This window comes from Tupaia chinensis, unplaced genomic scaffold (assembly GCF_000334495.1).
Source record: "Tupaia chinensis unplaced genomic scaffold, TupChi_1.0 Scaffold144276_1, whole genome shotgun sequence".
NCBI classification, from domain to species: Eukaryota; Metazoa; Chordata; class Mammalia; order Scandentia; family Tupaiidae; genus Tupaia; species Tupaia belangeri.
The window spans coordinates 1440877-1459412 of NW_006204133.1; the positions used below are offsets into that span (position 1 = coordinate 1440877).

Consider the following 18536-nt stretch of genomic DNA (forward strand, 5'->3'; position numbering starts at 1 on the left):
ACAGATTTTGAAAAAAATGTAACCCTGAGGAACGAGCAGTCATTTTACAGAGAGCTTTCACGGCTTACAGACCTGTCATTGTTTCCACCCTCATCACCTCCACCCAGCTTTTGGGGGTGCGGTTTTCTCATACGATATTTGTGGATGACTTCTGAAACTCCCTGAGAGCAGTCGATTTGGGCTGGTTGGGTCCTGGGCAGTCCTGATGTTATAATGTCGGGGTCAGCGCCCTCTGGGGGCACTGGGGCCAGGGTGAGAGGGTGTCTATGGGATCCCGGGATGAGCAGCAGTCCTTTAATGGTGCTCCAAGGACCTTTTGTGATGCCTGTAGCTCATTGAGTTAGTGTCCCCAAGGGGCTATTTCTTCATGTCCCTCATGCCTCGTATTGACCCACCAGAGCTGCTGTGAGGCATGAGCACCCAGTTGCTGGTGAAGGGAGTTGACAGAGACACCTAATGTCTGCAGGCGAGAGTGACCTCAGGTCTCCATAGAGAGTGACCTCAGGTCTCCGTAGAGAGTGACCTCAGGTCTCCGTGGTCAACTGGCCCCAGCCTCCCTGCAGGGCTTCTCCATTCTGAAGTCTGCTCAGCCCGGGGCCTGCCTTCAGCCCAGCTGGTTTTCTCTCCTCCTCTCTTGTCCCGCCCCCTCCTTCTCTGCTCTGTGTGGCTGTCAGTGTATCCGGTCATGTCTGCATACACTTCACCTTTCCACACATCTAGATGGCTCAGGGGTGCAGACCAGGCGCCAGGTCTCCCTCCTCTCTGAACCCCAGCACCTGTGCAGTGTATCGCAGAGCTGGAACTCGGTAAATCTTACTGTACGGATGACACACAGTCTCGTACTCTATTCTAATTTATGCAGGCGTTATGCCTTTAGGAAGTTAGGCTTGGTCCTGCTACACAATATGGGTCATAAAAACTGATTGGCCAAGGTGATCTCAGCGAGGAGAGGCCACGTATTACTGTGGCCGCTGTGCCAGTTAGGAACACACTAGGTTGCAGCTACCGGAAAACATGACTTGGGTGGCCCAAACAAACAGTGGTTTATTTCCTTTGATTATAAGCAATCACAGCAACTAAGGATCTGGTAATAGCTCGGGCTAAGGCCAGTTTCCCTGAGACCGTCAGGGCCTCCCCAGTGTCTGTGTCTCTTGGATATAAGATGGCTTCGGCAGCTCTAGACACCACATGTGCTTCAAGGCAGGAGGAAAGAAACCCCATCTTTCTCATCCAGCCAGAGGAGCAATACTCTTCCTGAGTCCCTGGAGTCTTCTGAGGACCTCTGTGTCCCACAGCCCTGTCCCAGCTCCAGGGACAGTGAGAAAGGAAGCTGTTTAAGTGCTTGGCCTTCAAGATTCTGACCACTAATAGGCATGGAAGGAGGTGACAGTGACTTGCAAATGCCACAGAATCTGCAGGGATGCCTCGTTTGTTCTGTCATATGGTAGTGACATCTTTGTTTTCTTTGTATTGTGTGTCTTTTTTTCCTCCTCACCCACATTTCCACTTGTGCAGGCTTCCAGAGAACAGGAAACTAGGACTATTCACCAGCCGATCTGGGTAGTGTTGTTATGAAAAGGAAGGGGATGAGCCATTTCTAGACATTCTGCCTTCTGCGTGACCCTCACACTATGATTTAGTATCTAAATAATAGTAAATAAATAAACTAAATAATAGTATCTTCATTCTACCTGTCAGAGAACCAACCATCAAAGAGCTGAAGTTGCTTGCCAATATTATGCTTTCATAAATAGCAAAAATCAAGGTTTAGACCTATGGGGCCAGCAGGTAGTGTGGTGATTAAGGTGCTGGATTCCACATGGCCAACTCAGCAGTTCAAGTCCTGGACCTGGTGGCACAAAACCTGCCTGGTGTGTGTATGTGTGTGCCTGAAATCTTGAGAGGAGAATGGAGGAGAAGGGATTTCAGTGTTGCCATTCCTCCAGGGGAGCAATTTCTCACTTTTCCTCTCTTCAGTGAGCCCACTTGCCTACAGAAGAAAAAAAAAAAAAAAGATTTAGAGGTCGGCAGGTACCATGGAGATTAAGAGGCTAGATCCCACATAGCGGATTCCATGGTTCAAGACCCGGATCCAGTGGCTTGAAAAACACACAGGGCACATAATCATGTATGCCCAAAAATTCTAAGAGAAGAATAGAGAAAGGACTCTGGTGTGGTCATCCCCCATGGGGTGATTTTTCACTTTTCCTCTCTCTCTGTCTCTCTTCAGCAAGCACACACATCATTTAGCAAAAACAAAAAAGAGAAAAGATTTGGACCAATGTCCATCTGTCACAAAATTAGGACTTCCATTATGAGAAATTTTCTAGGTGAGTCAATAAGATCTTTTTCTTCTTCTTCCTTTTTTCATTTTTATTTTTTGGAGAGGTTTTTGCTATAGGGCATGTGCACTCTCCCGAAAGACAGAAACAGAGAGACAGAAAGTGAGAAACCATCCCCCCAGGGGGGATGGCCATGCCACAATCCCTTCTCCTCCCGGGATCTTGGGCATGCACGCACACGTGCCAGTGTGAGTTTAAGCCACTGGGTCTGGGACTCAAACTGCGGTCAACTACATGGGAGGCCAGCAACATAGCCATTACGCTAACTGCTGGTCCTTAGATCTTTTTTTTTTTTTTTTTTTTGAGAGAGAGATTTTAGCTATAGGGTATGTGTGCTCACTGAAAACAGAGAGAGACAGAAAGCAAGAAGTCACCCCTCCACAGGGGATAGCCACACTGTAATCCCTTCTCCTCCATTTTCCTCTCGGGATTTTGGGCACACATGCATACACACCTAGCATGAATTTCAAGCCACCAGATCTGAGACTTGAACGGTAGTTGGACATGTAGGAGTCCATCACCTTAATCACTATGCCACCTGCTGGCCCCATGATCTTGAAGGAATAAAATTATATGCACCTTGAGGAAATAGGAAAGAGATTTCTTTGTACACAGGAACAGTTTGGATAGTGTCATAGGTGGGCCCAAATGACAATGGGAACAAGAAGAAAATTGTGGCACCAAATATCTAGAGATTTGGGGCAACTTTTCCAGGCATATATTTTTGGTGGGCAACATTGACTTCCCAGGGTACCTTCATGCAATCACAACTTTCCAGGAATAAGTTAGGTGGCTGGAGTTTCCTTCCCTATGATAAAGCATTTCATCCCATGTCCATTTATCCACTGTATTCATAGACTAGGTCCTTACAGAGCAGTCAGTCCTGCATGGCTGGTGCTAACAGGCCTTTTTTGTTTCACCCGAGATGATATTCTACTGCAAGCACTTCCCAAAGTTCCGAATGATCCGCCATTTGATGGAACAAGAACGGAAGGCAAAGCAATTACAAAGAGAGACGTGGAAGAAAGCAAGTACATGTTAACACCATAGTGCGCCTGTTCCTATAGGCCTGCGTGCTGTATTGTCTGTACTACCTTCTCATTTTAGCATTCTTAAAAAAATGCTAGAAGGGGCATGTGTTTGCTGGAGGGAGACAAGAGACAGAAAGAGAGAGAGAGAGAGGGAAAGTGAGAAAACCTCTTCAAAAAAAAATCATTTCTATTAATAATAAGTTCTGTTAGACTATTAGTAAGGCAATTTTATAATGAATGACCTGGCCAATGGGCTTCATAAGTCACTCGATGAAGGAGAAAGGTGACTATTTACTGTATAATCTCCCGCCCCCCCTTTTTTTTTTTTGGAGAGGTTTTTTCGCTATAGGGCGCATGCGCTCGCCAGACAGACAGAGAAAGACAGAGAGATAGAAAGCGAGAAATCACCCCCCAGAGGGGATGGCCACGCCACAATCCCTTCTCCTCCATTCTCCTCTCGGGATCTTAGGCACGCACGCACACGCGCCCGGTGTGAGTTTTAAGCCACCGGGTCCAGGATTCGAACGCGGTCGACTACGTGGGAGTCCAGCGATATAGCCATTACACTAACTGCTGGTTCCCCTTACTGTATAATCTTGATTGTTTGTCCTGTAGCAGGTTTTCTTATGCTTCCTTGGCTGACAGAATGTGCTGAGCACATTTTTAGCAAGCTACTTGCAAGATTAAGTGCATCTACTCTTAATGATCCACCAGCGTCTCACTAACAGAGAACTGTGCATTTATCACTGGCTGGATCAAAGTCGTCGTCCTTGAAATCCTTTGGCAGACCCCACACAGGCCTCTTACCAATTTCCTGTGGCGTTAAAGCAGCCATGTGCACAGATTACTCACTTGCTATGCATAGCGGCTGTCAGGAAACCATGTGAAAATGAGTCTAATCAGTGATTTTATGTTGCAACTGCAGATTCTTGTACACGGTTCATGAATACTGTGGGACCCTCAGAGTTAAGCGAAGGCCAAGTCAGTTTCTTAAAATACCATGCAGAAGCGTCAATGTAAAGAAAATATATGCAGATCCAATGAAAGATTTAATCACAGGTTTAACCTATTTTCCTGTAGGTTATTCCCAACAAGGAAGCTTGAACAATTCTGAATTTGCATCAAGTTCAAATACAGGAGAGGAACATTTGGCTAAGCTGTTTGGTAAGTAACCTCCTTGTGTGAAACCTTCGGCCTGTATTTGAAGAGTTGAATGCTCATCTGTATTTGGTTCCCAAGTTCCTGCAGCTTTGAGAGGGAAGCAGGTGCTTTACCTTCAGGCTAGAATGCATTCCTCTAAATGTCCACGTCCCCCCAAATTCAGCGAAATATATAAGATAAACACTTGGAAAGGACCCCGCTCCTCAAAAAGTGATCTGTGTAATAGGAGCCAGGGCCACCATCTGAGAGCATGAGAACCTGCTGGGGAGATTGTTGAAAAGAGACATCCCATCCCATCCCCAGTGATGAGTATGTGGTGGGGGTAAGACCTTGAAATCGGTAATCTCTTTTTAAAAAAGTTTGTTTATTTCTTCAACAATGAAAGAAAGAGAAAGAGGAGCACCACCAATGGGGTCCTCCTGCTGCGATCCTCCCCCATCCTCAGCAAGCCCAGGGTTTTGGCATGCATCTACCCTACAGTGTGTTCAGGGAGCTCTCTAGATATAAACCTAGAACCCTCCCATGTGGGTCAGCAATGCGGAGTATTGTATTACCGCTGTGCCACCACCCAACTCTTGACAATAGTAGTTTATTATTTTGTTTTGTTTCTTAATTTGCTAGAAGATGCATGTGCTTGAGAGAGAGAGAGAGAGAAAGAGAGAGAGAGAGGGAGAGACCACTTCCCGTGGGGGATGGTCACATTACAATCTCTTTTCCATTTCTTCCTCCTTTTGGGGACTCTAGGCATGCACACACAGTCCCAGTGTTTTCTAAGTTGCTGGCTCTGGGGCTGAGCTTTGTAGTCAGCCATGTAGGATCCAACCACCTTAACCACCATGCCACCAGCTGGCTCAGCATCAGTAGTTTTTAAAGTCCTCCAGTTTATTCTAGACTAGGCCTCACTGATCTACTCCCAACTCTGTCATTTACCATTTGAGAAAAACTCAGCCCCAGATGGAAGATGGTGGGGTGAGAACTTCCAGGAATCTGTCCCCTTACCAGAACAATTGATCTGGCAAGAACTGTCTTTTTTTTTTTTTGAGAGGTTTTTGCTATAGGGCACATGTTCTCACCAGAAAGACAGAGAGACAGAAAGTGAGAAATCACCCTCCAGGGGGATGGCCATTACACAATCACTTCTCCTCCTTCTCCTCTTGGGATCTTGGGCACACATGCACACATGCCCAGCGTGTGTTTAAACCACTGGGTCTGGGACTCGTACGGTAGTCGACTACGTGGAAGTTCAGTGACATAGTCATTATGCCAACTGCTGACCCCAGGCAAGAACTATCTGAAGTAGCTAGTTTGAAACGCTGGAGTCTAGCTGAACACCTGCAGTGTCCAAGTGTGAGTCTGATGAAGAGGTTGGTAAGTTCTGGTGAATTTCAATATTTCACATAGTAGCTACCATTTTCCACCTCTGCAGCAGACAGCTGTGTGCAGAGCAGTCCACATTCCTGGTAAGACTTGCTGGTGCCAGGGTGGGCAACAAAGACCTTGTCCTCTGAAACTGGGGGTATGTGTTTTGACTGCTGATTGCTGCTTTAGATCATTGACACAGCTGGCACTGAGCCTAGCCATTGTATAAACATTCATAGGCTAAAGAGACTTCCAATCCTTTCCAGGAGATTAAAGAGACAGTATTTTTGTTTTTCTCCTTCTTGGAGATAGACACTAAAGGGAACTTTTGTCAGATCACTGACCTCAGAGATAATGAAATGAAATATAGTACCCACACACAAGAAATACATACTTTACAAAAATAGTTTGTAGTATTGTCCTTGTAGTGAAGTGGTCATGAGAGCTAGATCCCACATGCAATCATGGTTTATAAGCCAGCCCCAGAGGCTTCCAAAACACTCTGGGTATATTATGTGTGTGTGCCCAAAATCAGAGGAGAGGAGATTGCAGCATGGCCATTCCCCATCGGAGGATGTTTTCTTCTCTCTCTCTCTGTCTCTCCGGCAATTGTAAAAGAATAGTTTGGAAAAGTCACAAGTGGATAACTCCAGCCCTTAGCAACCAAAATACATGAATCCCTTAGAAGTGAGAGGATTGGATTCTCAGAATTACCAAAATGTAATACTCAGGATGATCATCTCTCAACAAAAATTACAAAGCATATGGCAGGAAAGTATGACCCTATCACAGGAAAAAGGAATTTGACAGAATCCATCTCTGAGGAAGCTCAGACATTGGGATTATTAGTCAAAAATGTATTGTGTTTTTGGAAAAGTTATGACACATTTTTGCATAGAAAAATGCGTCATGACTTTTCTGACAACCTAATACATCAACTCTCTTCAATATATTTAATGAGCTAAAAGAAACCATGAATAACAGAACTTAAGGAAATCAAAGAAATGATGCATAAACAAATGAAAATATCAATAAAGAGACAGAAATATAAAAACACACACACCCTATGGCAAAAACCCCACCAAAAAAAAAAAAAAACACTTTGAAGTAAGAGTTCTATATCTGACAAAATTATCCTTCAGGAGTTAGAGAAAACAAGACATTTCCACATAAAGGTGGAGAGATCTTCTCTACAAGAAATGCTAAAGAGCAGGTGGCATGGAGGCTAAGGTTCTGAATGACCAGCTGCGTAGTTTGAGTCCTGGACCCAGTGGCTTGAAAATCATGCATGTGTGTGCTCAGAATCCCTAGAGGAGACTGGAGGGGAGGTGATTGTGATTGTGGTCATTCCCCCTGGGTGGTAGGGGGGTGATTTTTCACTTTCTCTCTCTCTCTCTCTCTTTCTGGTGAGTGCACGCACCCAATAGCAAAGACGTAAAAAAAATGCTAAAGGGAGTCCTTCAGGCTGAAATGAAAGGACAAGAGACAGTAATTTCAAATCATAAGAAAAGAAAGTAAAGGTAAAGGTACCTACATAGGTAAATATTAAAGTCAGTATTTGGTTTGGTCTGTAACTTCTCTATTTTTTCCTATGTTATTTAAAAGGCAAGTTCATGTGGCTGGCAAATGGCATGATGGTTGAGGCGCTGGACTCCCACATGGCTGACCACAGTTCAAATCCCAAACCTGGTGACCTACTTTCTCATTTTCCCTTTCTCTTCAGTCAAAATAGAAGAATAATGATCACAAATAAAATTAAAAATAATAAATCTTTAAAAATAAGTAAAAATAAAAGGCAAATTCATAACAGAATAATTATAAATATATGCTAATATGGGTATGCATAAAGATTTAATCTGTGACTATAATAATATACAGGGAGCGACAATCGAGATATATATGAGTGAAGTGTTTGTATACTATGACAACTAAGTTGGCAACATTCAAACTAGGTTGTTAGAAGTTTAAGATAACTCAGTGTTTATGTTTAAATTAGTTTTAACTAATGTAAGTTTAACTAGATGTTCCAATGTAACCACTAAGAAAATAATTTTTAAAAAAGTAAAAAATTTAAGGAAATCAAAATGGGACACTATAAAAAAAAACAACTAAAAAAAAGAGAGTAATGGGAGAACTGAGGAACAAAAACGTTATAATACAGAAAAAAATAGCTCAGTGATAAATTAAACCCTTTATCAGTAGCCACACCAGATGCAAAGAGTTAAACTCCCATTAAAAGGCCCAGGGGTCTGGATGGTGAAGCCGCAGTAAACTCTGATCCTCTGTGAGACTGAGATTCCCAGTGTGCATCCAGAGACCTCCCAAGTTTACTGGGCACATGCATGCTCGTAATTCTCCACTGGCTGAGGCTGAGGGTGGATCACAGAGTCAAGACTCTGTTGAGGGGTTCTCTCTCTCTCATTTTTGGAAGAAATAAACAAATTTTAAAGGAATAGATTATCAGACTGGAGTTTTAAAAAACCAAACTCTGGGGCTGGCAGATGGCACGATGGTTAAGAGCACTGAACTCCCACATGGTCAACCACAGTTCGAGTCCCGGACCTGGTGGCTTGCTTTCTCATTTTCTCCCTCTCTCTCTCTGTCCCTCTCTGGGCAAATTAAAATAAATAACTAAATAAATAAAGTTGAAAAAACTAAAAAAAAAAAATTGAATAAAAAAATTCTAAAAAAAAAAAACCTAACTCATCCATCTATATGCTGTCTACAAAAGATTCACTTAGGATATAAGGATACAAAGAGATTGAAAGTTAAAGGGTGAAAACTTGTATTCCATGCAAATATTAATCCAAACACTGCTGTGGTTAATATAATAAAAATAACTATATTGAGGCCAGCAGGTCGCAGGGTTGTTAATGGCGCTGGATATTATGGCCGACTGCAGTTTGAGTCCCAGACCTGGCACCTTGCTTTCTCACTTTTCCCCCCTCTCTCTTGCTCTGTCCCTCTCTGGTCAAATCAAAATAAGTAAATAAATAAATAAAATTAAATAAAATAATTCTTAATAAAAAACTATTATTTTTAGGCAAAATTTATTTCATTTTTTAAAAAGTTTATTTATTGGGACAAATAAATGGGTAATGGTTACATTGCTGGACTCCCACATGGCTGACTGCAGTCTGAGTCCCAGACCTGGTGGCTTGAAACTCATGCCGGGCTCCTGTGTGTGTGTATGTGCCCAAAATCCTGAAAGGAGAATAGAGGAGAAGGAATTACAGAATGGCCATCTCCCCTTGGGGCTGACTTCGCACTTTTTGTCTGTCTATCTCTCTGGTGAGTATATGTGTCCTATAGCAAAAATTTCTCTAAAACAAAAAGTTTATTTTATTCATGATAGCATGTGTGCACATGTATGTACACTCATGCATGTACATGTGTGTGAGAGAGACAGAGAGAAAGAGAGAAGCACGTTCAACACGGTCTAGTCACACTATGATCCTGTTTCCCCAGCCTTCTGGCTTGTTAGAATCTTGGGCATGCATGCGCACACCTGAAATATTTTAGGTTGGCTGGGACCTGCTGTCCAAACCTGTGGTCAGCCATATGGTTTCCAGCAATAAAATTGAGTACATTGTGCCACAAAGGCTGGGCCCAAAATAGAAAAGTTTAAAAGACACATAGAAAGCTAGTTGTAGAATAAGAGATAGAACAAGGAGACAAAAGCAATAAGGAAATAGAAGATTTGAACATCACTGTAAACAAATCAGGCCTAATAGACATGTGCAGACCCTCCATACAAGGACAGCGAAATATAAATTCCCCTTAAATGTACATGGAATGTTCTCTGGGATACTCCATATTCTAGGACACAAAACAAGTCTCAATAAATTTAAAAGTGTGAAATTGTACAAAATATCTTTTTGAATTATAATGGAATGAAACTAGAAATCTACAACAGAAGGAAAAGTGGAAATTATACAAATATATAGAAATTAAGCAAGATACTGTCAAATAACCAATGGGTCAAGGAAGAAATCACTATGAAGATTAGAAATTTTCTTTTCTTTTTTTTTTTTTGAGAGGTTTTTGCTATAGGGTGCATACGCTCGCCAGACAGACAGAGAGAGACAGAGAGACAGAAAGCGAGAAATCACCCCCCAGGGGGAATGGCCATGCCGCAATCCCTTCTCCTCCCTTTTCCTCTTGGGATCTTGGGCATGCACGCACATGCGCCCGGCATGAGTTTTAAGCCACTGGGTCCAGGACGCGAACCGCGGTTGACTACGTGGGAGTCCAGCGACATAGCCATTATGCTAACTGCTGGTTCCAAGATTAGAAATTTTCTTGAGAATGGGGGTCAGCAGATAGTGTAATGGTTATGTTGCTGGACTCCCACATAGTTGACCATGGTTTGAATCCCAGACCTGGTGACTTAAAACTTATACCGGGCACATGTGCATACATGCCCAAAATCTTGAGAGGAGAATGGAGGAGAAGGGATTATGGCATGGCCATCCCCTCTGAGGGATGATTTCTTGCTTTCTGTCTCCGTTTCTCTCTGTCTCTCTGGCAAGCACATGCACCCTATAGCAAAAACTTCTCTACAAAATAAATAATAAAAATAAAAAAAATCTTGAGATGAATGAAAACTAAATCCAGCATACCAAAACTTATGGGATACAGTGTAAGCAATGCTAAGAAGAAAATTTAGGGTTATAAATATATATATTAAAAAAGAAAAAAGATATCAAATAACCTAACTGTACACCTAAAAGAGCTAGTAAAAGAATAGCACATTAAATTGAAAGCTAGCAGAAAGAAGGAAATAGTGAAGTATATAGTGGAAAGAAGTGATGTAGAAAACCAGTAGAAGAGGGACCAGCAGTTAGTGTAATGGCTATGTTGCTGGACTCCCACGTAGTCGACCGCGGTTCGAGTCCCGGACCCGGTGGCTTAAACTCACGCCGGGCGTGTGTGCATGCGTGCCCAAGATCCCGAGAGGAGAATGGAGAAGGGATTGCAGAGTGGCCATCCCTCCTGGGGGGTGATTTCTCTCTTTCTATCTCTCTGTCTTTTTGGTGAGCGTGCGCCCTATAGCAAAAACCTCTCAAAAGAAAAAAGAAAGCAGATAAGATAACTACAAAAAGCAAGCAAACAAATCCGTAAGGCCCCTCCCCCCCAAAAACTATAACTTATATCCCTTATAAAGATAAATGTGAAAAAATGTAGGAAAATTTTGGCAAACCAAATCCAACAGCATATGAAAAGGATTGTACACCAGACCAAGTGGAATTTATTCCTGGAATGGAAGGATGGGTCAATGTACAAACACCAATCATTTCAATCTACTGCGTTAACAGAATGAAAGGAATGAAACGTATGATTATCTCAACTGATACAGATACAGCATTGGGCAAAATTCAATGCCCTCTCACGATAAAAAGAACAGTCAACGAACCAAGAATAGAAGAAAACTACCTTAACATAAAGGCCTAATGGAAAGTTCGCATTCGATGGTAAAAGACTGGTTAGGAATAAGACAATGCTCGCTTCATTTCTTCTGGAAGTCCTCTCCAGTAATTAACAAGAAGAAGAAATGAAGCATCCAAATTAGAAAAGAAAAAGTAAAATTATCTCTGGTTGCCAAGGATTTTCTCTTGTATTTTGAAAATCCTGTAGACGTCATCAACAAACAAAACAAAACTGGGGGACCAGCAGTTAGCATAATGGCTATGTCGCTGGACTCCCACGTAGTCAACCGCGGTTCGAGTCCCAGACCCAGTGGCTTAAACTCACGCTGGGCGCGTGTGCGTGCGTGCCCAAGATCCTGAGAGGAGAATGGAGGAGAAGGGATTGTGGCGTGGCCATCCCCCCTAGGGGGTGATTTCTTACTTTCTGTCTCTCTGTCTCTCTGTCCTTTTGGTGAGAGCACACGCCCTATAGCAAAAATAAACCTCTCCAAAAACAAACAAACAAACAAACAAAAAACCCTGTTAGAACTAATAAATGAATTCAGCAAAATTGCAGGATACAAATTGAATACATAGAAATCAGTTGTGTTTCTATATGTTGACAATGAACAATCCAAGAGAAAATTAATTGTATTTACAGTGATATCAAAAAGAATAAAAAATTGAGTAATAAAATTATCCAATGAAATGGAAGACTTGTACATTGGAAAACTACAAAATGTTGGTGAAAGAAACTAGAGACACAAAGACATCTCATGTCCATGGATTGGAACACTTAAATATTGTTAAGATTCAAAAATACCCAAGTGATCTCTAGATTCAGTATAATCCCTATCAAAATCCTAATAGCTTTTTGTTGTTGTTGTTCTTGAGAAATAGAAAAACCCACCCTAAGATTCTTACGGCATCTTAAGTGACCCTGAAGAGCTAAAATAGTCTTGAATAAGAACAATGTCTGAGGACTCCTACTGTCTCCTTTTAAACTTGTACTGGGGCCAGCAGGTGGCGTGGTGGTTAAGGGTGTTGGACTCCACATGGCAGATGGCATTTTGAGTCCCAGACTTGGCGACTTGCTTTCTCACTTTCCCTCTCTCTCTCACTCTGTCCCTCTCTGGTCAAATAAAATAAATAAATAAATTTAAATAAAATAATTCTTTAATACAACAACAACAACAACAACTGAAACTACCAGCACAGCTATCTAGAGAAGGCTAGACATGCAGACCAGTGGAATAGAATCGAAAGTCTAGGGGAAAAATATGTATCTATGGTGAACAGATTTTTTGACAAGGGTTCCAAGGCCATTACAAATAATAGTCTCTTCAATAAATGGTCTTGAGAAAGTTGGATATTCACATGTGAAAGAACGAAGATGGGGGCCAGTAGGTGGCGGTGGTGAAGATGTTGGACTCCCACATGGCTGTCTGCCTTTCAAGTTGTGGATGTGGTGGCTTGCTTTCTCACTTTCCCTCTCTCTCTCTTTCTCCGTCTCTGCTGAGCACATGAGTCTTATACCAAACTTAAAAAAAGATAATAAATAAAGTTAAATATAAAAATAGATACTAAAAGAATGAAGATGGACCCTGACATTACATCATATACAATCATTAAAACTCAGGACCAGCAGATGGCATAGAGGTTACGTGGCTGGACTCCCACATGGCTGACTGCGGTTTGAGTTCCAGACTCAGTGGCTTGGAAATCACACCAGGTGTGCGTGTGTGTGTGTGTGTGTGTGTGAAATATCTGGAGAGGAGAATGGAGGGGGGGGGATTGGGGTGTGGCCATCGCCCGGGGGAGGGTTGAGAAATAGAAAAACCCACCCTAAGATTCTTACGGCATCTTAAGTGACCCTGAAGAGCTAAAATAGTCTTGAATAAGAACAATGTCTGAGGACTCCTACTGTCTCCTTTTAAACTTGTACTGGGGCCAGCAGGTGGCGTGGTGGTTAAGGGTGTTGGACTCCACATGGCAGATGGCATTTTGAGTCCCAGACTTGGCGACTTGCTTTCTCACTTTCCCTCTCTCTCTCACTCTGTCCCTCTCTGGTCAAATAAAATAAATAAATAAATTTAAATAAAATAATTCTTTAATACAACAACAACAACAACAACTGAAACTACCAGCACAGCTATCTAGAGAAGGCTAGACATGCAGACCAGTGGAATAGAATCGAAAGTCTAGGGGAAAAATATGTATCTATGGTGAACAGATTTTTTGACAAGGGTTCCAAGGCCATTACAAATAATAGTCTCTTCAATAAATGGTCTTGAGAAAGTTGGATATTCACATGTGAAAGAACGAAGATGGGGGCCAGTAGGTGGTGGTGGTGAAGATGTTGGACTCCCACATGGCTGTCTGCCTTTCAAGTTGTGGATGTGGTGGCTTGCTTTCTCACTTTCCCTCTCTCTCTCTTTCTCCGTCTCTGCTGAGCACATGAGTCTTATACCAAACTTAAAAAAAGATAATAAATAAAGTTAAATATAAAAATAGATACTAAAAGAATGAAGATGAACCCTGACACTACATCATATACAATCATTAAAACTCAGGACCAGCAGATGGCATAGAGGTTACGTGGCTGGACTCCCACATGGCTGACTGCGGTTTGAGTTCCAGACTCAGTGGCTTGGAAATCACACCAGGTGTGCGTGTGTGTGTGTGTGTGTGTGTGCAAATATCAGCCCCAAAGGTTTGAAAAACATGCCAGCTGCATGAGTGCATGCCAAGGATCCTGATGGGAAGGGACTTGAGGAAAAAGGATTCTCTCTGCCCTGCCCTGTAGCATTACAGGTTTTTTGTTTAAATGTCAGGCTCATCAGGAAATGGTGAGTTCTCCCCATCCCCTCCTTGATGAATGTATTGACCTACACGTTCCCAAAAACATTGTTCAGGGAGACCCTGGCAAGCTGACTGGTGGCCCACCAGTGCCCAGGAGGAGAATGGAGGAGAAGGGATTAGAACATAGCCATACCTCCTGGGGGAGGAGGTGATTTCTCACTTTCCCTCTTTCTGTCTCTCTGTGGTGAGCACACATACCCTCTGGGGGAAAAATAAAAAAAAGAGTTCAAATGGCCTGCCCTATAGCCTCGTGGTTAAGGGAGCCAGATCCCACATGGCCAGCCATGGTTTGAATTCTGGCCCTGGCAGTTTGAAAAACACAGCACGTGAATGTGCACAAGTACCTGGAGTCCCAGTGGGATGGACAATGAAGAAGGGATTGTGTTGTAACTGCACACCACTGAGGGCTGCTTTCCCCCTCTCCCTTTGTCTGTGCCAAGTGCACATGCCAGTCATCAGTATTTTAAAAATTACTTTAAAAATGGCATGGTGGTTGAGGTGCTGGACTCCCACATGGCTGACTGTAGTTTGAGTCCTAGACCTGGTGGTTTGCTTTCTTCCTCTCTCTCTCTCCTCTTTAATTGGTAAGCAAATGTGTCCTATAGCAAATTAAAATAAGAATAAATAAAATAAAATTAAAAAGTTTTTAAAAATTAGTTAAAATGGAAATTTTATGTTAAGTCATGTTATGTTATGTTCGTTTGTTTGTTTTTTGAAGAAAGGTTTTTGCTATAGGGGACATGCATTTGCTGGAAAGACAGAGAGGGCAAGAGAGACAGAAAACAAGAAATCACCCCCTGGGAGGATGGCCATGCCACAACCTCTTCTCCTCCATTCTCCTCTCAGGATCTTGGGCACGCATGCACACACACGCACTTGGTATGATTTTAAGCTGTCAGGTCTGGGACTCAAACCATGGTCAACTACATGGGAGTCCAATGACTTAACTATTACACCATCTGCTGGTCCCCTGTCATGTATATTTTACCACAATTGCAAAATGAAAGAAAAAAAAATTAAACATCCAAGACCTTATTAGATGGGAGCTGAGACTGAGAGAACAAGTCTGAATCCCAGCTATCTGCTAAAGGAAGCTGCCCGAATCCAGGGAATCATCTCCTCCCTGTGCCTGTGGTGGGGGTCAGGAGTAGAGGCTGAGCGGGGACATTTGTGTGGGAAGGACTTCCCAGGAGGGGGAGTGCTGGTTCTTCCCTCTAGGTTAGGAGCCGTTGAATCAGATGTGTTCTGATCACAGAGCGATGCATTCTGATTCCTGATGCAAGGGGGCGACCCATCTCTTTACACACGATGAACGCTTTGTTTCAGGAGCTGATGGGAACTCTGGGTTTGCTCCGCCCCCAGGTGTGCTACCAGAGAGGCCCAGTCAATCCACATGGACTCCCTGGTTGCCTGACAGGCAGGAGACCGTGTTGGAATGAATGAACAGACGCAGAGAGTTCTCCAGTCCCTTAGGCTGTGCTTTCAGTAGCTGCTGTCCGGGAATCTTAAGACTTGTCCTCATCCTTGCGGTGTACCCCTGGGTCTCTGACTCCAGCCCCATAGGTGTAAGATGGGAGTGAGTGCATCTGAAGAGGGGCTCTGCATTGGGGTTTGGACATTGGCGGGCCACCACTCAGCTTGTTAGGTTCTTCCTGAACAATGTTTTCGGGAACTTGTAGGTCAATACACTCATCAAGGAGGGGTTGGTGAGAACTCACCATTTCCTGAGGAGTCTGACAGTTTAACAAAAAAAACCTGTAATGCCACAGGGCAGGTCAGAGACAGAGAGAACCCCTACATGGCAGGGCCTGGTCACGCTGCAATCATTTGTTCTCAATTTCCCTTCCCATCAGGATCCTTGGCATGCACGCGTGCATCTGGCATCTTTTTCAAACCTCTGGGGCTGAGATTTGAACACTAATCCACGTGTCCCTGTCCTAAGCACTTATTCCATCAGGCAAGTAGACCCTCCGCCAAAGTAGCAACAGTGCTTTAAAATGGACTCAGAATATGTCCATAATGAATGGAAATTGTGATTATTTTCTGAAGCATCACAAAATAATAGGAAGTAATAGAAGAGGAAGTAAAACTTCTATTTTTCAAGAAAAGGTAGAAGCCCAGAAGCTTTTTTTTTTTTTTTTTTTTTTTTTTGCTATAGGGCACGTGTGCTCGCCAGAGAGACAGAGAGAGACACAGAGACAGAAAGCGAGAAATCACCCCCCATGGGGGATGGTCACACAGCAATCCCTTCTCCCCCATTCTCCTCTCGGGATCTCGGGTACGCATGCACACGCGCCCGGTGTGAGTTTTAAGTCAACGGGACAGGAACCGCGGTCGACTACGTGGGAGCCCAGCGACATAGCCATTACGCTAACTGCTGGTTCCCAAGCCCAGAAGCTTTTGAAAGGAAGAAAAATTTAATTAAAAAAAAAAAAAAAGTAACCTTGGAAACTTAACAGGTTTATAAATAATGAGCTTTCTGACCTTTTCTGTTCTGGTTTGTTCTGTCCAGAGACTTCACCCCTTTTTTATGGGTCATCTTGGGGTAAATCACATATGTAGGTGGGTCAGAATGACAACAGGAATGACACAATTGTGGCACCAAATATCATGAGGTTTCTACCCGTATCTTTTCTTTCTCTCGCTCTCTTTGACAAGGTCTAGCTACATCCTGATCCTCTTGCCTTAGGCTCCAGAATTGCTGGACCTACAAGCTTATGCTTTTAGGGGTGGATTGGGAATTGAACCTGAGCCTCCAAAGTGGCTTCAGCCTGCTGAGTAGCAGTGTCTCTCAGCACGTGCTACCACGGATAATCTCTTTAGTGGGCAGCGTTTATTGCCTGGGTTACCTTGCTCAGTCACAACTCTGCAGAGATGGTTTCGGTAACTGGAGTTCCCTTCCCTAGGGCAGGACATTTCAAGGCGCGACGTCTCAAGTCCATCGAGTGTATATCATTTATTCACTTGTTCCTAGACGTCTGTAGTGCTTATAGAGCAGGATACGTCAATCCTGCATGGCTGGTGCTAACGGGCCTTTTTTGTTTCACCCGAGATGATATTCTACTGCAAGCACTTCCCAAAGTTCCGAATGATCCGCCATTTGATGGAACAAGAACGGAAGGCAAAGCAATTACAAAGAGAGACGTGGAAGAAAGCAAGTACATGTTAACACCATAGTGCGCCTGTTCCTATAGGCCTGCGTGCTGTATTGTCTGTACTACCTTCTCATTTTAGCATTCTTTAAGCTAAACTGCGGTGTGAAAGAAAGAATGGTCTAAAATGCTCTCTGTAACCTTCCCCCAGTGATGGAGTCTGGGCCTAAAGTGTGAACATCCCTGTATGCTGGGGTGATTCCTGACGTGCAGTGTCAGGCGTGTCCTACCATTCTGGAGGCTGTTCGGACGACAGAAACCTGACTTGCAAGTGGGGCTCACTCTTCCTGGCAGGAGGAGCCCCGAGTAGCACAACTTTCTGTCCAGTGTATTTTTCTACTTCCATGTACACTATGCAGTTTGACAGAGCTAGTGCAGTTGTTGACACCCCTTTCAGTAACTAAAACAAGATTGAAACTTAACTTGCCCTGGGCACACGGTTAGAAAGGACAGAACAGAAGAACATGCTCTTCCCAAAAGCAGCTTTATATTATTGGAAAAAAATAAAAAAGAGAGTTGCACTTTGTAAATTAAGGCAGGTGTCCGATCACAGGTAATACTAATACATTTGTGAATCAGAAATTGAGCAGCACATCCACGTGTCCCGGGCAGCAGGGCACATGCCACGTTGGTACTTTGCATACAGATGTGCATTTCAATTTCTGAGGGTAGTTTCCAGCAGCCACTGCCTGGGCCCCCCTGCAGTCAGGTGACACCCGACTACATTGATACATTAGCTTTCAAACACAACTTTCCACATACAGGTGTAATTCCATCTTAGCACTTCAACTTAAAATTGTGAAGGAAAATGTGGAACTTTTAAATGTGTAACTGAAAAAATACTCCTTTTTTTTTTTTTTTCTACTATGCATTTCATCAAAGGAGCCAGTGTTGCTTGGAATTCTCCAGAACCAGAATATTTCCTTGGCAGTATGGACAACATTTCCAATAACGGTAAATGGAAAGGATAAAAATGGAGTTGGAGGTCGATTAGTCACAGTGTATTTTCCTCTTGCCCGAGTTCAGAATGGAATGTCAGACCGAGCTAAGGGTCCGGCAGACGGAGCTCGGTAGAGACATTTCTTGGTAGAGAAATCCTTGGCTGGATAGGGGGGTGCCTCGCCCCCAGTTAGGACTGTCCTAGTCACTAGTACAGGGTTTAGCCTACCATGATCTGCTCTGAGCGTCTGTTCTGTAAGCTGCAGGGCATATGGGTGCCAA

General features: G+C 43.3%; 1 protein-coding gene across 1 annotated transcript in view; it reads left to right on the top strand.

The window, feature by feature from the left end:
- The window catches only part of CUNH2orf92 (chromosome unknown C2orf92 homolog), a 45350-nt gene that overhangs the window by 6693 nt on the left and 20121 nt on the right, over positions 1 to 18536 (top strand). The window contains exons 3-6 of the mRNA XM_006166578.2: positions 3268 to 3369; positions 4454 to 4537; positions 17216 to 17317; positions 18198 to 18269. Of these exons, the coding sequence (XP_006166640.1) occupies positions 3268 to 3369; positions 4454 to 4537; positions 17216 to 17317; positions 18198 to 18269 (360 nt within the window). The remainder of the gene's footprint in view (positions 1 to 3267; positions 3370 to 4453; positions 4538 to 17215; positions 17318 to 18197; positions 18270 to 18536) is intronic.